The 21834-nt window shown below is 39.9% G+C and overlaps 1 protein-coding gene and 1 long non-coding RNA gene across 2 annotated transcripts in view; both read left to right on the forward strand.

Moving 5' to 3' along the window:
- The window catches only part of LOC108592829 (uncharacterized), a 129779-nt gene extending 128354 nt beyond the window's left edge, over window positions 1-1425 (forward strand). Inside the window, 1 exon segment of the mRNA XM_054236953.2 lies at window positions 793-1425. Within this exon segment, the coding sequence (XP_054092928.2) occupies window positions 793-865 (73 nt within the window). The 3' untranslated portion in view covers window positions 866-1425.
- An 18433-nt stretch (window positions 1426-19858) lies between these two features.
- LOC118143632 (uncharacterized) overlaps window positions 19859-21834 on the forward strand; it is a 71655-nt gene continuing 69679 nt past the window's right edge. The window contains exon 1 of the long non-coding RNA XR_004727875.3: window positions 19859-20152. This is a non-coding gene — a long non-coding RNA (uncharacterized LOC118143632). The remainder of the gene's footprint in view (window positions 20153-21834) is intronic.

Here is a 21834-nt window from a genome sequence, read left to right on the forward strand (position 1 = left end):
AATTACTAGTTCACCTTCAGCTTCCCCCTTCAACAAACAAAAACGCAATCAAGGAAAAGGTCAGCTTTCTGTATATTAAGTAAAATTTATTGATAAAATATAGCCTCTGTTCTAAAAATAGATTTGGGGTACATATTTTTGCCTCCAGCTGTCCAAATCTATAAAATATTCCATCAAAACTGACCTTGAGCTTTATAACAAATAGTGACAGCCAATATATTGGCAGAGCTTGACAATAATTTACCCTCACAAATTATCTGTCCTGAAGCAGAACATGAAATTCAATTAATGGATGACATAAATTTTGTCACCTAAACTGGAAAAAACCTTATGACCTAAAGCAAGGTAGAAAGATCCACTGTCTCTTGTTTATTGTCTATTTCTGATTAAAAGACTAATCTGGGTCGCTTCAAAATAGCAGTCTTGATTCCTCAGCATAGAAACCACTTAAGAAGGTCCCAATTTTTTTTTGTCCTAAAAGAGCACAGAGAATCCCCTGCTGTATTTGAAATATGTGAGAGCTAAATGTAAAAAAGTCTAATAGTGAAGGTGTATTTTCTTATTTACGATACTCCTCCCAGAAAGATTAAAACATTAACCATTATAAAAATCCAATTATTTTCACTATAGGTCCTACCTTATTCAGGTCCACATAAACTAGTAAGCCCTTAAAAGCCTTCATAGGCACTCAGATATCCAACAAGAGAGACTGATGGAAAAACAGTCCTGGCAGTTGTACCTCTATTTCCCTAAGTTCTATCTAAATATCTTTCTATGGTTTCCCACTTTCAGATTCCACTTATGCAGGGCTCCATGGCTGTTTCCCATCTTCAAATCTTCAGTCTATGAAAGCACAGATTCCTGAAAGGATGGCCTCAAATGATCAGGAGTGGGACCGCTCTATATCTCTGCCCTTGAATAACAACCTAACGAGTATCTACTAACTACCAGCACAGACACATCTCCAACTACCCAGCTGAACTTCATGACTGATTTGACAGCCAATGATGCCCCTGACCCAGCCTACACAGATGTGGAAAGGACATCACTGAATTTGGAAAAGAGGCAGAGATGAGGAGATACCTGCCCTGGGCCACAGATCTATGTAGTTCAGCTATCTCCAGCCCATCAGTACCCAAGGGGCTCTAAGCCACCCCTCTGCAAGTCAGGATGGAATTAAATGATACCACATTTCTGTCTGCTGTAGAGACTTTTCCCAGTGTCTCCAAATGTTTTAGCATCTTACCGAAAAATCTTCAAGTTTGTCAGTTCTTGATTTAAAAAGCACAGAAGTCTGTTTAGAGCTTCCTTGAACTCTCTATTTTAATGTGCCTTTTTAGATAATGTCCAATATCTTGTGTCCTTCATTTTTTTATTATATCACACTTGTCATAAACCCTAATATTCTAATCTCTTATTGAATAATCCGTATCCAGTGTCTTTTCTCCTCAAACTTGGCCTTTCCTTCTCATTCCATTCTTAGCCATATCCATTGGGCTCATTAGCTAATTTTATTCTCATTCTATCCACTGAGTGCACCAGACTCACTCCCTTTTTGTATTATTAAAACACATGCAAGGCCAGGCGTGGTGGCTCACACCTGTAATCTCAGCATTTTGGGAAGCTGAGGCAGGCAGATCACCTGAGGTCAGGCATTCGAGACCAGACTGACCAACATGGAGAAACCCTGTCTCTACTAAAAATACAAAATTATCTGGGCATGGTGATGCATGCTTGTAATCCCAGATACTCAGGAGGCTAAGGCAGGAAAATTGCTTGAACCCGGGAGGCGAATGTTTTGGTGAGCTGCAATTGTGCTATTGCACTCCAGTCTGGCAACATGAGTGAAACTCTGACTCAAAAAAAAAAAAAAAAAAAGCCAATAGAATAAAAAAAGAAGGAAGAGTATTGGGCTTTAAAACAAGTTCAAATCTCATATCCACCACATCTTATGTCTGAAAAAAAAGCATCCTAATCTCTTTGATTCTCAAGTTCTCTATCTAGAATATCATTTGACCATAACATTAACACAGATTGAAGTACTAGAAGATATTTTAAGTAGTCCTAAGATTCCTTAAATTTTTGTAATTCTATGTGTTTTTGGTTCTGTCTATAGGAAAATTGGGAATACATAGCCAGCAGAATTTGAAAACATAATGAAACACTAAGGAAGAAAAGTCATAGAAAAAGAAAAACAAAAAATAAAAAAGCATTATGGAAGGAGGCAGAAATACTAGCCTACAGGAAAAACAAAACTGGGAAGTTAAATAATTTTTCTTCAAGACTTGCAAAATTTTGGTTTTGTAAAACTTTCAGTCCTATGGCCAAACATTTACCCTGCCCTAAAAACTTTGATGGTTAATTAAAAAGAAAAAAAAAAAGCAATGCTGTTTACCACAAAAATTGTCAGATTTATTAAGACAAACTCAAGGACTAACCTCATTTCTAACAGTAACCTAAAATGAGAGTTTAACTTATTTAGACTCATTAATTTAGACATCAATTAAAATAATTAATCTGACTAATCTTATTCAGACCTATACCTTGATCAAAGTGCTGCACAGATATCTCTATCAATCTGCACTGAGGAGCAAGAGAAAAGATTTGAAAGCCAGATTGTCTGGCAGTCAAACTGTGGGTCAGCTACTTTGTGAACTATGGGATCATGATCCAATTAGTCAACCTCTAAACCACAGTTGCCTATTTAATAAACAGTAGGTTATAAGAAAACACACGTTGTGATGGCTTCATGAGATAAATGCATAGCACATAATAGGGTGGTTGGCCCAGAATACAACACTCAATAGATATTAGTTTTTTCCATCTTTATTTTCTTAGTTAACGTAATTTTTTAAATCTGTAAAATTCTGACTGTAGATTCTTCAGAACTCCTAGAGTCTATTAAAGGAAAAGGTAAAATGCATTTTAAATCATGTATAGAATATTAAAACCATAAGAAAGTACAGTCATGCATGGCTGTAATTTCAACTATTTGGGAGGCTGAGGAAGGAAGATCACTTGAGAAACCCAGAAGTTTGAGACCAGTTTAGAAAACATAGCAAGACTCTACCTTCATTAAAAAACAAAAAAGTATGCACAGTTTATGTACATGCTTTAGATCATTTTTCTTTAAAGTATAGGACTGATGCTTTGTTACAAAGCATTTTTTTGGGAGCATACCTGGGACCTTATTAGAATTAATATAAATTATACCTATTGGTAAGTAATTAATGCAGTAAGAACTCTTACTTTCCTTACTTTGTATTTATTAAATGCAAAGAATAAATTTATTAAAATTTAATATGTACAAGTGAACTGCAGTATATGAGTCATCTTAGCTAAACCCTATGAAATTGGCTAAAAATGGTATTGTTAGCAGAACAGATGGAGTGAGTGCCCAGTGTCAAACAGCATGATATTTCTGGACCAAAATATGAGAGGAGCAAACAATAGTACCCCTTATTCACTATATGTGTGGAAAAGACACACTTGTCATGTTTTTCTCTGCTCTCACACCACAGCAACAATCGTCAACAGAAGGCTTCTCTGACCAAATGTATAGAGAGGTTTTTCCCTACCAACAAGCAAGCAATCACTTCTGCAGATGACACAAGCTGGGTGTCCTCTAATTCATTTCTCATACTGTATCTGCTGATAGCATCAGATTCCACAGGTAAAGGGCTCAGTCTCATGAGACTTTCTTCCTACATCAGTCCTAAGTCTGAAACTCCAGAACTTCTCACCAATCGGCTTCAAATTGGGGTTCCCAGGACTCCCTCATTGGGTTAAATTGAATTGCTGGAATGGCTCCAAGGACTCAGGGAAACACACTTACCATTACACTATGGATTACATCACAAAAAAGTACACATGAAGAAATGCATAGTACAAAGTATGGGGCTAGTGGCACAGAGATTCCATGCCCTCTCAGGACACACCACCCTCCAGGAACCTCCATGTATTTAGCGATCTGGAAGCTCTCCCAGCCCAGTCCCTTTGGGACTTCATGCAAGCTTCAATACATAGGCATCACTAATTAATCACTGACTGTTGGTGACTGACAACCTTCAGCCCTTCTCTCCTCCCCAGAGTTTGCAGAGTGAAACAGAAGATCTCAACCCTCTAATCAGCCATGTCTTCAGGATGGTGACCAGTTCCCATCCTGAATCTACCTATGAGCTTCCAGCCATTGATTATTAGCATACCAAAAGACATCACTTTGGAAATTCTAAGGAGTTTAAGAATTGTACACCAAGAAATGAGCCAAAGTTCAAACACAGATTTTACATCTGCAGTTTTGAATTATGTAGTTACAGCTACTATCAGTTAACTGTATTCCAAATATATTACATTGAAAACCAGAAATAAACAAGTCGTGTTAGTGTACCAATCTGAGGAGCACAATAAAATCTTGAGCTCTTGCCCTCTATCCATCCCAGGATGTGAATCATTCCTTTGTCCAGTGCATTCACACTGCATCTGCTGTTGAGCCATTGGTCATCAACATGGTCTCCTCCTGCATCCAGCCATCAACATCATTAAGGCCTGAAGGTCCAGAAACACTCAAAGCTGATCATCTTTTTTCTGACTTAGAGTCAGTGGGTGAATAGTGTCCTAACACTACATGAAAATGCCCACATTCACCTCACTTCATCTCATTACACAGGCATTGTATCAGTTTACATCATCACAGCAAAGGGGCTGAAAACCATACCATATATTTTAAGAGACTACATTCAAGTAACTTTTATTACAGCATATTACTATAATTTTTCATTGTATTTTTAGTTGTTAATTTCTTACTGTGCCTAATTTATAAATTAAACTTTAACATAGATATGTAAGTATAGGAAAAAACCAGTGAGTAATTCAGTACTATTTGTGCTTTCAGGCATTCACTGGGGGCCTTTGAATGTATCTCCCACAGTTAAGGCAGAACTACTGCACTTACTTCATTGTAACACAACACATTCTCTCTAGCTCTTCAGTTAGAGCTGTGCAGTTTAGGATAAAACACCCTATCACCGGAAGTCAGCAAAACATAGGAATCAGACCAGAAATGGATTCTTGTGAAAACTTTCCAGCTGCCAGTAGAGAAGAGCTCAAGAGATATTGATGTATTACTCTGACCAATACTCTTGGGGAAGGTGCTGGGTGTTTACTTAGTTGTAGCCATGTGCTCCGCCCTACATATAACAAGGCCCAAATTCACCTGCCATTTTACTTCTTACAGAAAGAAAGCACCACTGGAAAGATGACTGCTTTAAGAGCTTATCCACTCTGAACCACATCACAGAACAAGACTGTCTCAACAATAACAACAACAACAACAAAGAAACAAACCTAATTGTTCCCATGTAAAAATAAGTCTAGGTCTACACTAGATCTGAAGAGTTCACAATGCCATGAGACAGGACAGAAATATATTCAAAGAATTATATTCCTGTTTTCTGTAGAAATAAAACTGTTGAATTTAAGCTTTTGTAAGACAAGTCAAGAAAAAGAGCAAAAAATGCAAAAGTAAAACTTGAAAGCCTCATCAAGGGCTTTGTCATCAAGGGCTCATTCAAAAACTATATTGTTCAAATAGTTGGTTCTGAATTTAGACATAAGTTGCAGTTTCATTCCAGGATGTTCAAGAGGTCAAATAAGACAATGTTATTTGCTATTTTCAGTCTTTTTTTTTCTTTTTATTTTTTTAGAGAACAGTAAACTTCTTTAGAAAAATGAATTGTTGTAACTTCATAGGCTAAAGGCTCATGAGACATAATTCTAAGGGCATTTGTAAAATATGGTGGTTCATGCTTGCATTCTGAACTTCTCAGCCTTAAATTCTCATATAGTAAATATTCACAGATAAAAATTGATTAAACAAAAGGCCCTTTAAGTCTTACATTATTTTTCCTTTTTTTTTTTTTTGTTTGAGACAGAGTCTTGCTCTGCTGTCAGACTGGAGTGCAGTGGTGCAATTTTGGCTCACTGCAACCTCTGCCTCCCGGGTTCAAGCGATTTCTGTGTCTCAGCCTCCCAAATAGCTGGGACTACAGGCACACACCACCATGCCCAGCTAATTTTTTATATTTTAATAGAGATGGGGTCTCACCATGTTGGCCAGGATGGTCTCGATCTCCTGACCTCGTAAACCCCCCACCTCAGCCTCCCAAAGTGCTAGGATTACAGGTGTGAGCAACCACGCCCAGCCTATTTTTTTTTCTTCATTTATCAGCAACAGGAAAGTCTATTAAATGTGGTAGAATGGTACAAGGGAATACAATGAAAATTATAAAATGAATTAAACCAGAGCTAATTGTATCAATGTAGATACATCTGGAAAATAGAATGCAAAGTACACAAAGAAAAGTGGCAGAAAGATATGTAAAGCATAGAACCACTCACCTTCCATTTTAGGATACAAATAAAAATTCTGCATATTATTTCTGAGCATCGCAATATAGTTAAGGATTTTAAAAGGGTGTTGAAATGGAAAACAGCCAATGATGTTGGTAGCCTCAATGATGTTCATGACGTTGGTTGCCTCTATGCAATTATTTTTTTAAAAAACTTTTTTACCAAAATGTCTCAAAACCACTATTTTAAAAGTCTGTCTTCCGGTTATGAATAACACACCCATACACACACATGCAGACACAGTCTGTTCATGAGAAAATCTCATTGGCTTCAGATCATCTGTGTAATAACATTAACAGGAAGTCTCTAATGTAAATTCAGCAACTAACATCTAAGTAAAGTATTCCTTTAGGTAAGTATCAGAATACCACCTAGCATATAAGACACTGGAAATATCTCAGAGTCTCAGAATTCACTGCTTTGAATCCCTGACAAGTATAAAAATTCCATACTGGAAATGTTATGCTATTCAAACTATTAAAAACATCTGAGTTAAAACTCATATTTTAGAAATCTTGTTTTCTTATACTCCCAAATTTATTTTTATTGAAATATGGATACCAACAATAAAATTTATGTCAATGCCTTCCATTCAAGTTAGAATAAAAAGAGTTAGGGATAAGAAGAATGTGAGTACTTCCAATCATTTAATGTACTTATTTCCAGCATTCCATTTGTATTGAAAATGTACCTGCTCTCAATGTCTGTACATTCTTTCTTTGTACTGCTTCTCTCGCAACAGAAGCTTCCATTTCAGTGGTAGGCTGAATGGGTTTTAAAAGGAAGTAACTAATAAATAATATACATTTTATACAATATAAAGTTAGTAAGTTAAAAATATATATAATAACCTTCAAAGAAGGATATTATTCAGGAGGCCCTACAAAGCAAAGGGGACATGTCATCAATTATATGTAGGTATGACAGGGCCAAACAAACATTTATGCAGTGTTAGTATCAAGCTGAGTCCTCATGCCTGGCTCTGAAAATAATTAAGGTTTTGAGGGTTCTTTTTTGCATCTCCTTTTTTTTTTTCTTTCTTTTTTTTTTTTTTTTTAAATTTTTTATTGGATTATAGGTTTTGGGGTACATGAGCAGAGCATGCAAGACAGTTGCGTAGGTACACACATGGCAGTGTGCTTTGCTTTTCTTCTCCCCTTCACCCACATTAGGCATTTCTCCCCAGGCTATCCCTCCCCACCTCCCCCTCCCACTGGCCCTCCCCTTTTCCCCCCTATAGACCCCAGTGTTTAGTACTCCCTTTTCTGTGTCCATGTGTTCTCCTTTTTCATCACCCACCTATGAGTGAGAATATTGCATCTCCTTTTAATTGCCTAGGACAGCAATGTGATAAAAGTATCCTGAGTAAAATAAGAATATAGGATCCCTAAATCACAAAGTTTATATTTCAAAAGTGAGATTGTTTCAAATGCCTATAATTAAAATAGAAAAGTATGGATATTAATGTGAACATCTTGAGCTGATAAGGATAAAATGGACCATTAAACAGTGAAGCCAATCATAACCTATGAGAATCGATGTCAAGGCTGATGGTGATTGCTACAGAGTATTTAAACTCAAAACATCAGTATGAAACTCGAAACTTGATGCCAGAACACCACAAATATTTATCATGTGCTTCCCCTTGTCCTTTAACTTAGGAAATACACAGTTGGGATGCCAGTTCAGGTGAATGTGTGATTCACCTCTCATCAAAGAAAATGTTCTAAATTGATCAGCTTTGATACATACTTATGAAATAACAGTTTCTCAAAATTCTCATGTTCCCATGCTCACGTGGCTACTGAAGCACCTACATTTCTCATATCTTCTTGTTTGACCTTTTCTTAAGAGTTCCTTGATCCACTAATGCAAGACTTAAAACACATCAACTAAACCATATAGAATAAGTTTTCAATGTCAAAATACTAATCAAAAGAGAAAACACTGAAATGCCACAGTCTTGATAGAAAAGAATAAACTTTTATATTTCAAGATCAGTGCAGTATTCTTAGAAAATGACAATTTTGGTAGAATAAATTGTATAACATGACTGCTCCTAAAATTAGCTAAGTTTCGCATGCCATTTTACTCTATAAGTGACTTTTATAAAACAGCTATCTTATCAAAGAACTGGCTGAACTCCCCCAAAATTAGCCAAAATGCAACTTAAATCACATCTTATTCACTCATGTCAATGAAACTTCTTGCTCTGAGGCCTGACAGTTATGAAGAGAAATTAGCTGCTGTAATTTACCCCAATTCAAGCACTCCCTCCTGCCTCCAGTACTCTCCACAGCAATAACCACTTTTGCTACACTGGGCATATGCCCAAAAAACTGTAACTGAGGGGTCTCAAGGTACCTGAGGGGTCTCAAGCTTCCTTGGTTTTAACTCAAAAGTCCCCCAACAAACTTTTATTTCTTCTCCCCTCCTTGCCCTTTCCAATCCCTCTTCCTTTGCAAAAGTAATCTTTAGATCTGTCATCCTGATCCTTCTCTTCCTAACTGCTTTTTATGGATAATTGTGACCACTTTTTTCATCTGTATTCAGCAGTAGTATACATCAATAATTTTTTTTATCTCATTCTGCTTCCTCTGTGGCTAGAATCCTACTTCATATATAAACGGAGATTAATGCCTTCGCTTGATTCTGTTATTTTTTTAAACTGCTGTCCAATGGTTCTTTTTCCAAATTTCTCTAAAGGAAGGCTATTTTCTTGTTAATCAGAGCTGTGTCCAAAGAACAGCACCAACACCACATGAGTACTCCTGAGAAAGGCAGAATCCCACACGTGCTGAATGAGAATGTCCATTTAGCTCCTCAACTAATTCATGAAAATTTGGATGCCCTGTTCTACACTCAATGTGCTTCCACATTTGTTTACCTTAATTGCCCATCTGGAACTTAGCCTCAGTTTCTTCCCTATTAAGTCCCTGAATTTAATTCTGCATTATAGGCCATAATCTTTTTTCTTTTTTTCCTTATTTTTTTATTGCATTTTAGGTTTTGGGGTACATGCGCACAGCATGCAATACAGTTGCATAGGTACACACATGGCAGTGTGTTCTGTTTGCTTTCACCGCTTCACCCACATTTGGTGTTTCTCCCAAGGCTATCATCCCCCCCTCCCCCTCCAACTGGCCCTCCCCTTTTCCCACCAATAGACCCCAGTGTTTAGTACTCCCCTTTCTGTGTCCATGTGTTCTCATTTTTCATCACCCGCCTATGAGTGAAAATATGCGATGTTTCATTTTCTGTTCTTGTGTCAGTTTGCTGAGAATGATGTTCTCCAGATTCATCCATGTCCCGACAAACGACACGAACTCATCATTTCTGATTGCTGCATAATATTCCATGGTGTATATGTGCCACATTTTCCCAATCCAGTCTATCATCAATGGGCATTTGAGTTGATTCCAGGTCTTTGATATTGTAAACAGTGCTGCAATGAACATTCGTGTGCATGTGTCCTTATAGTAGAATGATTTATAGTCCTTTGGGTATATACCCAGGAATGGGATTGCTGGGTCAAATGGAATTTCTATTTCTAAGGCCTTGAGGAATCGCCACACTGTCTTCCACAATGGTTGGACTAATTTACACTCCCACCAACAGTGTAAAAGTGTTCCTTTTTCTCCACATCCTCTCCAGCATCTGTTGTCTCCAGATTTTTTAATGATCACCATTCTAACTGGCATGAGATGGTATCTCAATGTGGTTTTATTTGCATCACTCTGATGACCAGTGACGATGAGCATTTTTTCATATGATTGTTGGCCTCATATATGTCTTCTTTCATAAAGTGTCGGTTCATATCCTTTGCCCACTTTTGAATGGGCTTGTTTTTCTTGTAAATCTGTTTGAGTTCTTTGTAAATTCTGGATATCAGCCCTTTGTCAGATGGGTAAACTGCAAAAATTTTTTCCCATTCTGTTGGTTGCCAATTCACTCTAGTGACTGTTTCGTTTGCCGTGCAGAAGCTGTGGAGTTTAATTAGGTCCCATTTGTCTATTTTGGCTTTTGTTGCCAATGCTTTTGGTGTTTTGGTCATGAAGTCCTTGCCTACTCCTATGTCCTGGATAGTTTTGCCTAGATTTCCTTCTTTTTATCATGCCAGGTCTTATGTTTAAGTCTTTAATCCATCTGGAGTTAATTTTAGTGTAAGGTGTCAGGAAGGGGTCCAGTTTCTGCTTGCTGCACATGGCTAGCCAGTTTTCCCAACACCATTTGTTAAATAGGGAATCCTTTCCCCATTGCTTGTTTTTGTCAGGTTTATCAAAGATTGTATAGTTGTAGATATGTTGTGTTGCCTCCGGTGCCTCTCTTTTGTTCCATTGGTCTATATCTCTGTTTTGGTACCAGTACCATGCTGTTTTGATTACTGTAGCCTTGTAGTATAGTTTGAAATCCGGTAGTGTGATGCCGCCCGCTGTGTTCTTTTTGCTTAGAATTGATTTGGCTATGCAGGCTCTGTTTTCGTTCCATATGAAGTTCATGGTGGTTTTTTCCAGTTCTGTGAAGAAAGTCAATGGTAGCTTGATGGGGATAGCATTGATTCTGTAAATTACTTTGGGCAGTATACCCATTTTCACGATATTAATTCTTCCTAACCATGAACATGGAATGTTTCTCCATCTGTTTGTGTCCTCTCTGATTTCGTTGAGCAGTGGTTTGTAGTTCTCCTTGAAGAGGTCCCTTACGTTCCTTGTGAGTTGTATTCCTAGGTATTTTATTCTTTTTGTAGCAATTGTGAATGGCAGTTCGTTCTTGATTTGGCTTTCTTTAAGTCTGTTATTGGTGTAGACGAACGCTTGTGATTTTTGCACATTGATTTTATATCCTGAGACTTTGCTGAAGTTGCTTATCAGTTTCAGGAGTTTCTCGGCTGAGGCGATGGGGTCTTCTAGGTATACTATCATGTCGTCTGCAAATAGAGACAATTTGGCTTCCTCCTTTCCTATTTGAATACTCTTTATTTCTTTTTCTTGCCTGATTGCTCTGGCTAGAAATTCCAGTACTATATTGAATAGGAGTGGTGAGAGAGGGCATACTTGTCTAGTGCCGGATTTCAAAGGGAATGCTTCCAGTTTTTGCCCATTCAGTATGATATTGGCTGTTGGTTTGTCATAAATAGCTTTTATTACTTTGAGATACGTTCCATCGATACCGAGTTTATTGAGGATTTTTAGCATAGAGGGCTGTTGTATTTTGTCAAAGGCCTTCGCTGCGTCAATTGAGATAATCATGTGTTTTTTTTTTTTTTGGTTCTGTTTATGTGGTGAATTACGTTTATAGACTTGCGTATGTTGAACCAGCCTTGCATCCCCGGGATGAATCTTACTTGATCGTGATGAATAAGTTGTTTGATTTGCTGTTGCAATCGGCTTGCCAATATTTTATTAAAGATTTTTGCATTAATGTTCATCATGGATATTGGCTGGAAGTTTTCTTTTCTTGTTGGGTCTCTGCCGGGTTTTGGTATCAGAATGATGTTGGTCTCATAAAATGATTTGGAAAAGATTCCCTCTTTTTGGATTATTTGGAATAGTTTTAGAAGGAATGGTACCAGCTCCTCTTTGTGTGTCTGGTAGTATTTGGCTGTGAAGCCATCTGGACCTGCGCTTTTTTTTGTGGTAGGCTCTTAATTGCTGCCTCGACTTCTGACCTTGTTATTGGTCTATTCATAGTTTCAGCTTCCTCCTGGTTTAGGCTTGGGAGGACACAGGAGTCCAGGAATTTATCCATTTCTTTCAGGTTTACTAGTTTATATGCATAGAGTTGTTTGTAATATTCTCTGATGATGGTTTGAATTTCGGTGCAGTCTGTGGTGATTTTCCCTTTATCATTTTTTATTGCATCTATTTGATTGTTCTCTCTTTTTTTTTTAATCAATCTGGCTAGTGGTCTGTCTATTTTGTTAATCTTTTCAAAAAACCAGCTCTTGGATTTATTGATTTTTTGAAGGGTTTTTCGTGTCTCAATCTCCTTCAGCTCAGCTCTGATCTTAGTTATTTCTTGTCTTCTGCTGGGTTTTGAGTTTTTTTGATCTTGCTCCTCTAGCTCTTTCAATTTTGACGATAGGGTGTCAATTTTGGATCTCTCCATTCTCCTCATATGGGTACTTATTGCTATACACTTTCCTCTAGAGACTGCTTTAAATGTGTCCCAGAGGTTCTGGCATGTTGTGTCTTCATTCTCATTGATTTCAAAAGACTTCTTTATTTCTGTCTTCATTTCATTGTTTACCCAGTCAACATTCAAGAGCCAGTTGTTCAGTTTCCATGAAGCTGTGTGGTTCTGGGTTGGTTTCTGTATTCTGAGTTCTAACTTGATTGCACTATGGTCTGAGAGGCTGTTTGTTATGATTTCAGTTGTTTTGCATTTGTTGAGCAGTGCTTTACTTCCAATCATGTGGTCAATTTTAGAGTCGGTGTGATGTGGTGCTGAGAAGAATGTGTATTCTGTGGATTTGGGGTGGAGAGTTCTGTAAATGTCTATCAGGTTTGCTTGCTCCATGTCTGAGTTCAAGCCCTGGATATCCTCGTTGATTTTCTGTCTGGTTGATCTGTCTAATATTGACAGTGGAGTGTTAAAGTCTCCCACTATTATTGTGTGGGAGTCTAAGTCTCTTTGTAACTCATTAAGAACTTGCCTTATGTATTTGGGTGCTCCTGCATTGGGTCCATATATTTTCAGGATCATTAGCTCTTCTTGTTGTATCGATCCTTTTACCATTATGTAATGGCCTTCTTTGTCTCTTTTGATCTTTGTTGCTTTAAAGTCTATTTTATCAGAGATGAGAATTGCAACTCCTGCTTTTTTTTGCTTTCCATTTGCTTGGTAAATCTTCCTCCATCCGTTTATTTTGAGCCTTTGTGTATCCTTGCATGTGAGATGGGTTTCCTGGATACAGCACACTGATGGGTTTTGGATTTTATCCAATTTGCCAGTCTGTGTCTTTTAATTGGTGCATTTAGTCCATTTACATTTAGGGTTAATACTGTTATGTGTGAATAGGATACTGGCATTTTGATGCTAGCTGGCTGTTTTGCCCGTTAGTTGATGTAGATTCTTCATTATGTTGATGTTCTTTAGCATTTGGTGTGATTTTGGAATGGCTGGTACTGGTTGTTCCTTTCTATGTGTAGTGCCTCTTTTAGGAGCTCTTGTAAAGCAGGCCTGGTGGTGACAAAATCTCTGAGTACTTGCTTGTTCGCAAAGGATTTTATTTTTCCTTCACTTCTGAAGCTCAGTTTGGCTAGATATGAAATTCTGGGTTGAAAGTTCTTTTCTTTAAGGATGTTGAATATTGGCCCCCACTCTCTTCTGGCTTGTAGTGTTTCTGCTGAGAGATCTGCTGTGAGTCTGATGGGCTTCCCTTTGTGGGTGACCCGACCTTTCTCTCTGGCTGCCCTTAGTATTTCCTCCTTTATTTCAACCTTGTTGAATCTGACGATTATGTGCCTTGGGGTTGCTCTTCTTGTGGAATATCTTTGTGGTGTTCTCTGTATTTCCTGCATTTGAGTTGTGGCCTGTCTTGCTAGGTAGGGGAAATTTTCCTGGATGATGTCCTAAAGAGTATTTTCCAGCTTGGATTCATTCTCTTTGTCTCCTTCTGGTACACCTATCAAACATAGGTTAGGTCTTTTCACATAGTCCCACATTTCTTGGAGACTTTGTTCATTCCTTTTTGCGCTTTTTTCTCTAATCTTGGTTTCTCATTTTATTTCATTGAGCTGGTCTTTGACTTCAGATATTCTAACTTCTGCTTTGTCAGTTCAGCTATTGAAACTTGTGCATGCTTCGCGAAGTTCTCGTATTGTGTTTTTCAGCTCCTTTAGTTCATTCATATTCCTCTCTAAGTTATCCATTCTTGTTATCATTTCCTCATATTTTTTTTCAAGTTCTTATGTTTATTTGCATTGATTTAATACATTTTCTTTTAGCTCACAAAAGTTTCTCATTATCCACCTTCTGAAGTCTAATTCCGTCATTTCGTCACAGTCATTCTCCGTCCAGCTTTGTTCCCTTGCTGGTGAGGAGTTTTGGTCCTTTCTAGGAGGCGAGGTGTTCTGGTTTTGGGTGTTTTCCTCCTTTTTTCGCTGGTTTCTTCCCATCTTTGTGGATTTATCCACTTGTCGTCTGCGTAGTTGCTGACTTTTCGATTGGGTCTCTGAGTGGACACCCAGATTGTTGATGATGAAGTATTTCTGTTACTTGGTTTTCCTTCTACCAGTCTAGCCCCTTTGCTGTACAACTGCTGAGGTCCACTCCAGGCCCTGCTTGTCTGGGGTGCACCTCTAGCAGCTGTGGCACAGTGAGGGATGCTACCCATTTCTTTTTCTGCTATCTTTGTCCCAGGATGATGCCTGCCAAATGTCAGTCTTTTGGATATAGAGGGGTCAGGGAGCTGCTTGAGGAGACAGCCTGTACTTTATAGGAGCTCAATTGCTGAGCTGTGATCTCTGTTGTTCATTCAGGGCTGTTAGGCTGCTATGTTTGATTCTGCTGCAACAGAGCTCATTAAAAAAACCCTTTTTTTCTCAAATGCTCTGTGGTGGGGGTTCGGGCTTTATTTTTGGATGTCGGTTGAGGTGTCCTGCCCAGCTAGGAGGCAGACTAGCCACTGCTTGCCTGCCGAGGCTCTGCCCTGCTGTTGTGTGGTTTGCCCTGTTGCTGCAGGCTCTGCTGTTCTGCTCTGGTCTCTGCCACGCCCTGAGGCAGAGTCTCTCTGTTGTAGCGGGTTGCCTCGGCAACGTCTGGCTGCGTCAGCAGTGGGCGTGTATCTCAGTTGGGGTGGGTTGCCTTGGTAATGGTGGACACCCCTCCCCCACAGAGCATCTCAGACTGCCTGCATGGGGATTGTTTGAAATCGCGGTTTTGTTCGTCCCACTGGGCTACCTCAGACGCTCTGTCCCTGCAATCCCCTGGGCTGGCCCACTATCCAAGTCTCGTTCAGTCTCAAGTCCAGCCCTCTCAAGTCTCAGTTTGCTGGTTCAACAGGGTACCCGGACAAGCACGCCCTGTGGGAAGCGCTGGGTAGGGCCAGCTGCCGCCATCCCGGCTGCCGGCTTCACCAGGCAGAGGTACTGCCTGGCGTCCCGTGTCTCCTTTATACTTGGGAATTTCCCCGTTCTGTGGGCAACAAAGATCAGTCTGGAAATGCAGCTCCGACTCACCTCTCCGCGGATTCAAGGAGCGCTCCAATCCTGGGTTGTTCTCACAGCGCCATCTTGAGTCCTCCCCACCATAATCTTTCTAATAAACTTTTAATCAGGCTATACCTTCTCTAACTTCCTCTCTATAAATCACATGACATTATTCAATTATGTTAATTTGGTATATATGATACTGTCCAATGAAGTTATAACATTTTCTATAAAACTAAATTATGTCCATACATGGCTGACTATTTATGGTGATAGTCATCTATGATAGATCAAATGCAGATCTGTGTGGTGAGGTACCTCAGTGCCTCTCCAATAGTGAGAATGACAGCAAAGCAGGAAGATGTTACTCTAATTCTCTGACACATTTTGGGGCTGGAAGCTGATGTTACCTTCTTTCCTATTTCTATCACCCTGCTCTTCCTTCTATAAATAAATTTGACTTTACTACCCTCCTTTACATACACTCGCATACTCTCTTCATTTATTCCATGTACACTCTGCCCTCCACATTTTTTCTCTTTTATTTATTTCCTCTTCCCTCTTTCCTGACTTACCTCAGATATTAGAGTATCTTAAAATGGAAACTAATAATTCAACTAATAGACGCGACTGCTGACCCCTGATTAGATATACAACTTATCAACATTTTACTTCTCCTTTACTTAATATACACTTAATAGGACATTTTCTTAGCTATTTGAATATGTTAGTGCTCATATTTTTTTTTTTAAAAAAGAAAACATTCCATCAAATGACTTTTTAAATAAAATAGTATTCTTACCTTCTTTTACATTCACTATACTTTTTCTTTTTTTTTCCCATTGGAAGGTCTGGGTAAAGGCTCTGACACTTTCTTGGAGACACACTGTTGAGGTAATATCAAACATGAGTTTTTATTTAAAAAATTATAATGAGTCACATAAAGACTTTAACAATTTTTTTTCTTTTTTCTTTTAAACAAAGTCTCACTCTGTCACCGAGGGCTGGAATGTAGTGGCATAATTATGGCTCACTACGGTCTCTAACACCCAGCTATTTTTTTTTTTTTTGTATTTTAGTAGAGATGGGGTTTCACCATGTTGATCAGGATGGTCTCGATCTCTTGACCTCATGATCCACCCACCTCAGCCTCCCAAAGTGCTGGTATTACAGGCATGAGCCACTGAGCCAGGCCCAAACTTCTGGTCTTAAGTAATCCTTTCACTTCTGCCTCCTAAAATGTCAAGATAACCAATGTGTACCACCACACCCAGCACTCATCAATTTACTTATATATATATATAAGTTTACCCAAGCTTGGTGCCTCACTCCTATAATCCCAGCCCTTTGCAAAACCAAGGTAGGTGGATTGCTTGAGCTTGGACTTCAAGATGAACTTGGGCAACATAATGAGAACCTATCTTTACCAAAAAAAAAAAAAAAAAGATAAGGTTTGGGCATTGTGATGTGTGTTCATAGTCCCAGCTACTTCAGAGGCTGATGTGGGAGGATTACTTGACCCTGGGAGGTGGAGACTGTAGCGAGCCAAGATCATGCCACTGCACTGCAGCCTGCATGTACCAAAAACCAAAGCATTTCAATAGAGAATATCATCTACACTTTCTAGATCAGGCTCATCTGTTATCTTCGTATGTCCATTGACTTGCTTCTCTGAGCATGGCAGTCCAAAGGAAACATATTCACAGTCAAAATATTAGCATGTGCATATTTCAGTCAGGAACTAACTTCCAAGTACCTAACTCTACTTTGCAAACTCCACCAAAAATAAGAAAACATTTTAAAAATACATATTGGCAGCCAAGCGCAGTGGCTCACGCCTGTAATCCCAGAAGTTTGGGAGGCTGAGGTGGGTGTATCACAAGGTCAAGAGATTGAGACCATCCTGGCCAACATGGTGAAACCCCACCTTAAAAATACAAAAATTAACTAGACGTGGTGGCACATGCCTATAGACCCAGCTACTTGGGAAGCTGAGGCAGGAGAATTGCTTAAACCCAGGAGACGGAGGTTACACTGAGCCTAGATTGTACCACTGCACTCAAGCCTGGCACCTGGAGACAGAGCAAGACTCTGTATCAAAATATATATATATATATATATTGGCCAGGTGAGTTTGCTCATGTTTGTAATTATATCACTTTGGCAGACCAAGGCAGTGGATTACCTGAGGTGAGGAGTTTGAGAGCAGCTTGACCAACACAGCGATACCCTGTCTTTGCCAAAAATACAAAATTAGCCTGGATTGGTAGTGCACACTTGTAGTCCCAGGTACTTGGGAGGATGAGACAAGATAATTGCTTAAACCCAGGAGGCAGAGGTTGCAGCGAGCAGAGATTGCACCACTGCACTCCAGCTTGGGTGAAAGAACAAGACTCCATCTCAAAAACTTGTATGTATGTATGTGTGCAGAAAACAGTTTCATTCGTCTTTCAATTTAAATTCTCTACTAAAGAGAGAATCTAAATTCTTATATCAGAAACGCAAAGGATTCTTTCCTATGTACATAAGTAATTTGTAAATCTACAAAAAAGTTATTTTCCCAATTTTATTAGAGTTTTTATTTGATTCAAAAGAATTTCCTATAAAATGAACATGCACTTTCCATCTAATGTGTATATATGTAACTTTTCATCTAATTTGTAAACGATATACATATAACATTATATATGTAACATATATGCTATACATAACAGTACCATACATATCACATGATATATAATGAATTCCCTGTAAAATGAAAACACACTTCTTATCTGAATATATATATAATATAGCAAATACTTTTCACGTATGTTTTCTTTAATTTCTAATTTTTTTTATGATACACAGGCAGTTTTAATTTTTAGTTTGCTAAATCAACCTTCAGAATGCCTGCCTCTGAGGTCATTCTTAGGAAGGCTTTGTCAACATAAAATATACCTGTAAAATGAGCATTTGTGTTTTCTTCTGATACTTTTCTCACTTGCATATGTAAAAGTTTCAATTTGTGTTCCATCAGGCACTCATGTTTGTGATGTAAAATTCACTAGTTTTCTTCAAAGAGCAGGCATTTTTTTCATTAATAATTCATCCTTTCCTATTCATATCTGTTAACATTATCAGTCCTTACATATATCTTATTTCATTTTAGAATTTCTAGATTTCATATTTTGTTCCATGCATTTATCTGTATTTTCAGCTGTTAGTAAACAATTAATTGTAGAAATTAATAGCACATTTTAATATCTAGAGAAGCCAGTATTTTTTCAGTCCTTTATAAAATTATTTAAAAAGTCATCACGATAGTAAAAGACAGCAAGTGTTATGTAAAAATGTTAAAACCTTGATATTTTCATTCGGTTTATGTAAAATTGAGAAACACAGAAAGAGCTCACATTTTGAGAAAAATGTGTCCTCTCATTCAAGAACACAAAACCCACCTCCCACTTCCAAGTTTCCCTCTAAGACTCTTCAGTAAAGAACCAATTTATGTAAAATGGGCAATTTCATCTGAGAAATTTCCGCCTACTGAAAATCATTCCCGGTATTTTTGATAGGGGAATGAGTTATCTCAGTAGGGACCTCCTGTAATGCATAAAACACCATGTTTTAAAAGTGAACGTTAAAAATAACAACACTGTATATAAGCCTTAGTGAGTTAAATCACTTACATTCTCCACCAAGTGCTCCAGCCGGGTAATTAGGAGGGATAAAGCAGCTGAGGCTCATTTGGCTCCGCTGCTCTGAGGGTGCCTCCAAGGCCCCGTCCCGGGGGGAAGCCGAGCCTAGGAAACCCTCCCACCCCAGGCTGAGCCCCGCTACCTGTGAGGCTTGTCCCTGGCGTCCAGGTCTCCGCTCCTGCGCGCCAGGCAGCTCCACCTCCGCGGCGTCGCCCCTGACAGCCACCCTGTGGATCTTCCGCTGTTCCGTGTCCCAGATTCGGTTCCCGGAAGCAGTGTAGACCGGGTCTATGGATCCCAGGACCTGAGGTTCTGCTCTGCTTTGGTCCCTGGCTCCCGCAGCCGAGGGACGGAAGAAGTCAAAGTGGTGACTTCTTCTCAGATCCCCAACAACCAGCTCCTAAGCCACGCTCCTCCCACCCCCACCTGGCGCCAACCCCCAATCTGCGATCCCAAATCTGCTTTCTAGCCCAGAATCCGCTATCCCGCCAGGTCCACCACAGTCTTCAGCAGCAGCACTTGCAGCCTCCGACTCTCAGACCAAGCAAGCCCCGCAGAGCCCTTAGGCGCGCGCCTGCGCCGTGGTGGCCGCCTGGCTCCCGGAAGCCGCTACCAGGCGTGCGCAGACAGGTGGGGCTGCAGCTCGGCTCAGGCATCCCTGGGCTCCGGGTTCTCCTGGGCTCGCCTGGGCTGTCGGAGGACCACAGGTGCAGGATCGCAGGCGTGCGTTTCATATCAGAAGCATGAGTCCCTGATGGAACATTATCAATCCTTACATATATCTCATATACGGGAGGAGGGGGAGGCCTGTCTGCCGCTGCCGCTGCCCCACTCCTCCTCAAAGGGAGATCGGTCTGGCATGGGCACTCCGCGGCACTGGAGCGGCTTCGCAGATGGCATGGCTTCAACGCTGTGAGTCTGGTCCCGGGGTCTGCCTGGCAGGTGTCAGGGAGCAGGAAACGCATGGATAGTCGGGGGTTGCTCCTTCCTCCACCGACCCCCACTGCTGCCCATGCCGGATGCGCAGTTAGCAGTGCAGCTCTGGTAGTGGTGTGGGATGGTGGAGCTTCGCTTGGGTGGCATCAGGGTCGACGAGTGCACAGCCCATGTGGCCTGAGGGTCCGCTCCTCTTGAACACCTCTCCGGACTCTGGCCTCCTGCGCTGGGCACTCTGCATCCACACCGATGAGACTGAGCGGCAGCTGGCAGGGTTGACCGCCTGACTTTGCTGCCTGGATGCCTAGCACTGGGATTCCTGCTGCCGGGAGCGTGGGCCTGGTCTGGGGTGTCCAGCCACTTGCTGCTCCCTTGCCACGTCTGGGCTGCAAAGTGATTCGAGTGCCCGCTGTGGATAGGGGGCTGGGAATGTGATGTCCTCAGGTCAAGTGCATTGCCCTCCCACCTGAGAGTCTGCTTTGCCTTGGCCTCCTCCAGGAGTGCAGGGGCCATCGGGTGGCAATTTAGAAATGCTTAAATTGAAGGAAATATTCTTTCTCTCTCTTTGAGAAATAAGTGGTGGTTTTGTTTTGTTTTGTTTTTGATACTCAGCTATAGCACGAAACAAAGGTGATGCAGAGGTGAAGGTCCACAGCCAGTTCCTCTATCAATTACCTCCAGACATAAATGTTCGACATAATTGCTTTGGTTGTCACTTTCACCTCAACGCTGACATATGCCTACAGATCTGTTCAATCACAACTGTTGGATTTAGAATTATTTAATACACAATTGTTTCATAATAATTTAATACCCAAACTACTTTTAATAGTCTACCATCTCTGCAATCCTGAATTATTCATTTTTCTTTGTTTATAAAACCATTGCTATAGTAAAATCAAAATCACAAAACTCACATTTCATTGGGTTAACAAAACATTAAAACGTATTATACATAAAAAGACAATAAAATGTAGTTGTTTCATCATAGAAATTATGGGTTTGCAAAGTTTTTATGTTTAGCTATATTCCTATGATTCTTTAACTTTGACCCCTCAAATCTTATATCCTCACATTTCAAAACCAATCATGCCTTCCCAACAATCCCATAGGTCTTATTTCAACATTAACTCAAAAGTTCACAGTCCATAGTCTCATCTGTGAAAAGGCAAGTCCCTTCTACCTATGCAGCTGTAAAACCAAAAGCAAGATAGTTACTTCGTAGATAAAATGGGGATACAGGCATTGAGAAAATACAGGTATTCCAAATGAGAGAGAAAAGGGATTACAGGTCCCATTCAAGACATAAATCCAATAGGGCAATAAAATTATAAAGTTCCAAAATCATCTCCTTTGACTCCAGGTCTCATATCCCTAACCCTAACCCTAACCCTAACTCTAGCCCTAACCCATAACCCCTAACTTTGAGACTAACCATGAACCCTAAGCCTAACCCTGCCCTAAACCCTAACCCTAACACTGACTCTAACCCTGACCCTCTAACCCTAACCCCTAAACCCTAACCTTAAACATAGCCCTAGCCCTAGCACTAGCCCTAATGCTAAGCCTTGCTGAAGGCCGAACTCTAACCCTAACTCTAGCCCTAATCCTAACCCTAACCCCTAACCCTAAATCTCACACTAACCCTAATCCTAAAC

This window comes from Callithrix jacchus, chromosome 11 (genome assembly GCF_049354715.1).
Source record: "Callithrix jacchus isolate 240 chromosome 11, calJac240_pri, whole genome shotgun sequence".
NCBI lineage: Eukaryota > Metazoa > Chordata > Mammalia > Primates > Cebidae > Callithrix > Callithrix jacchus.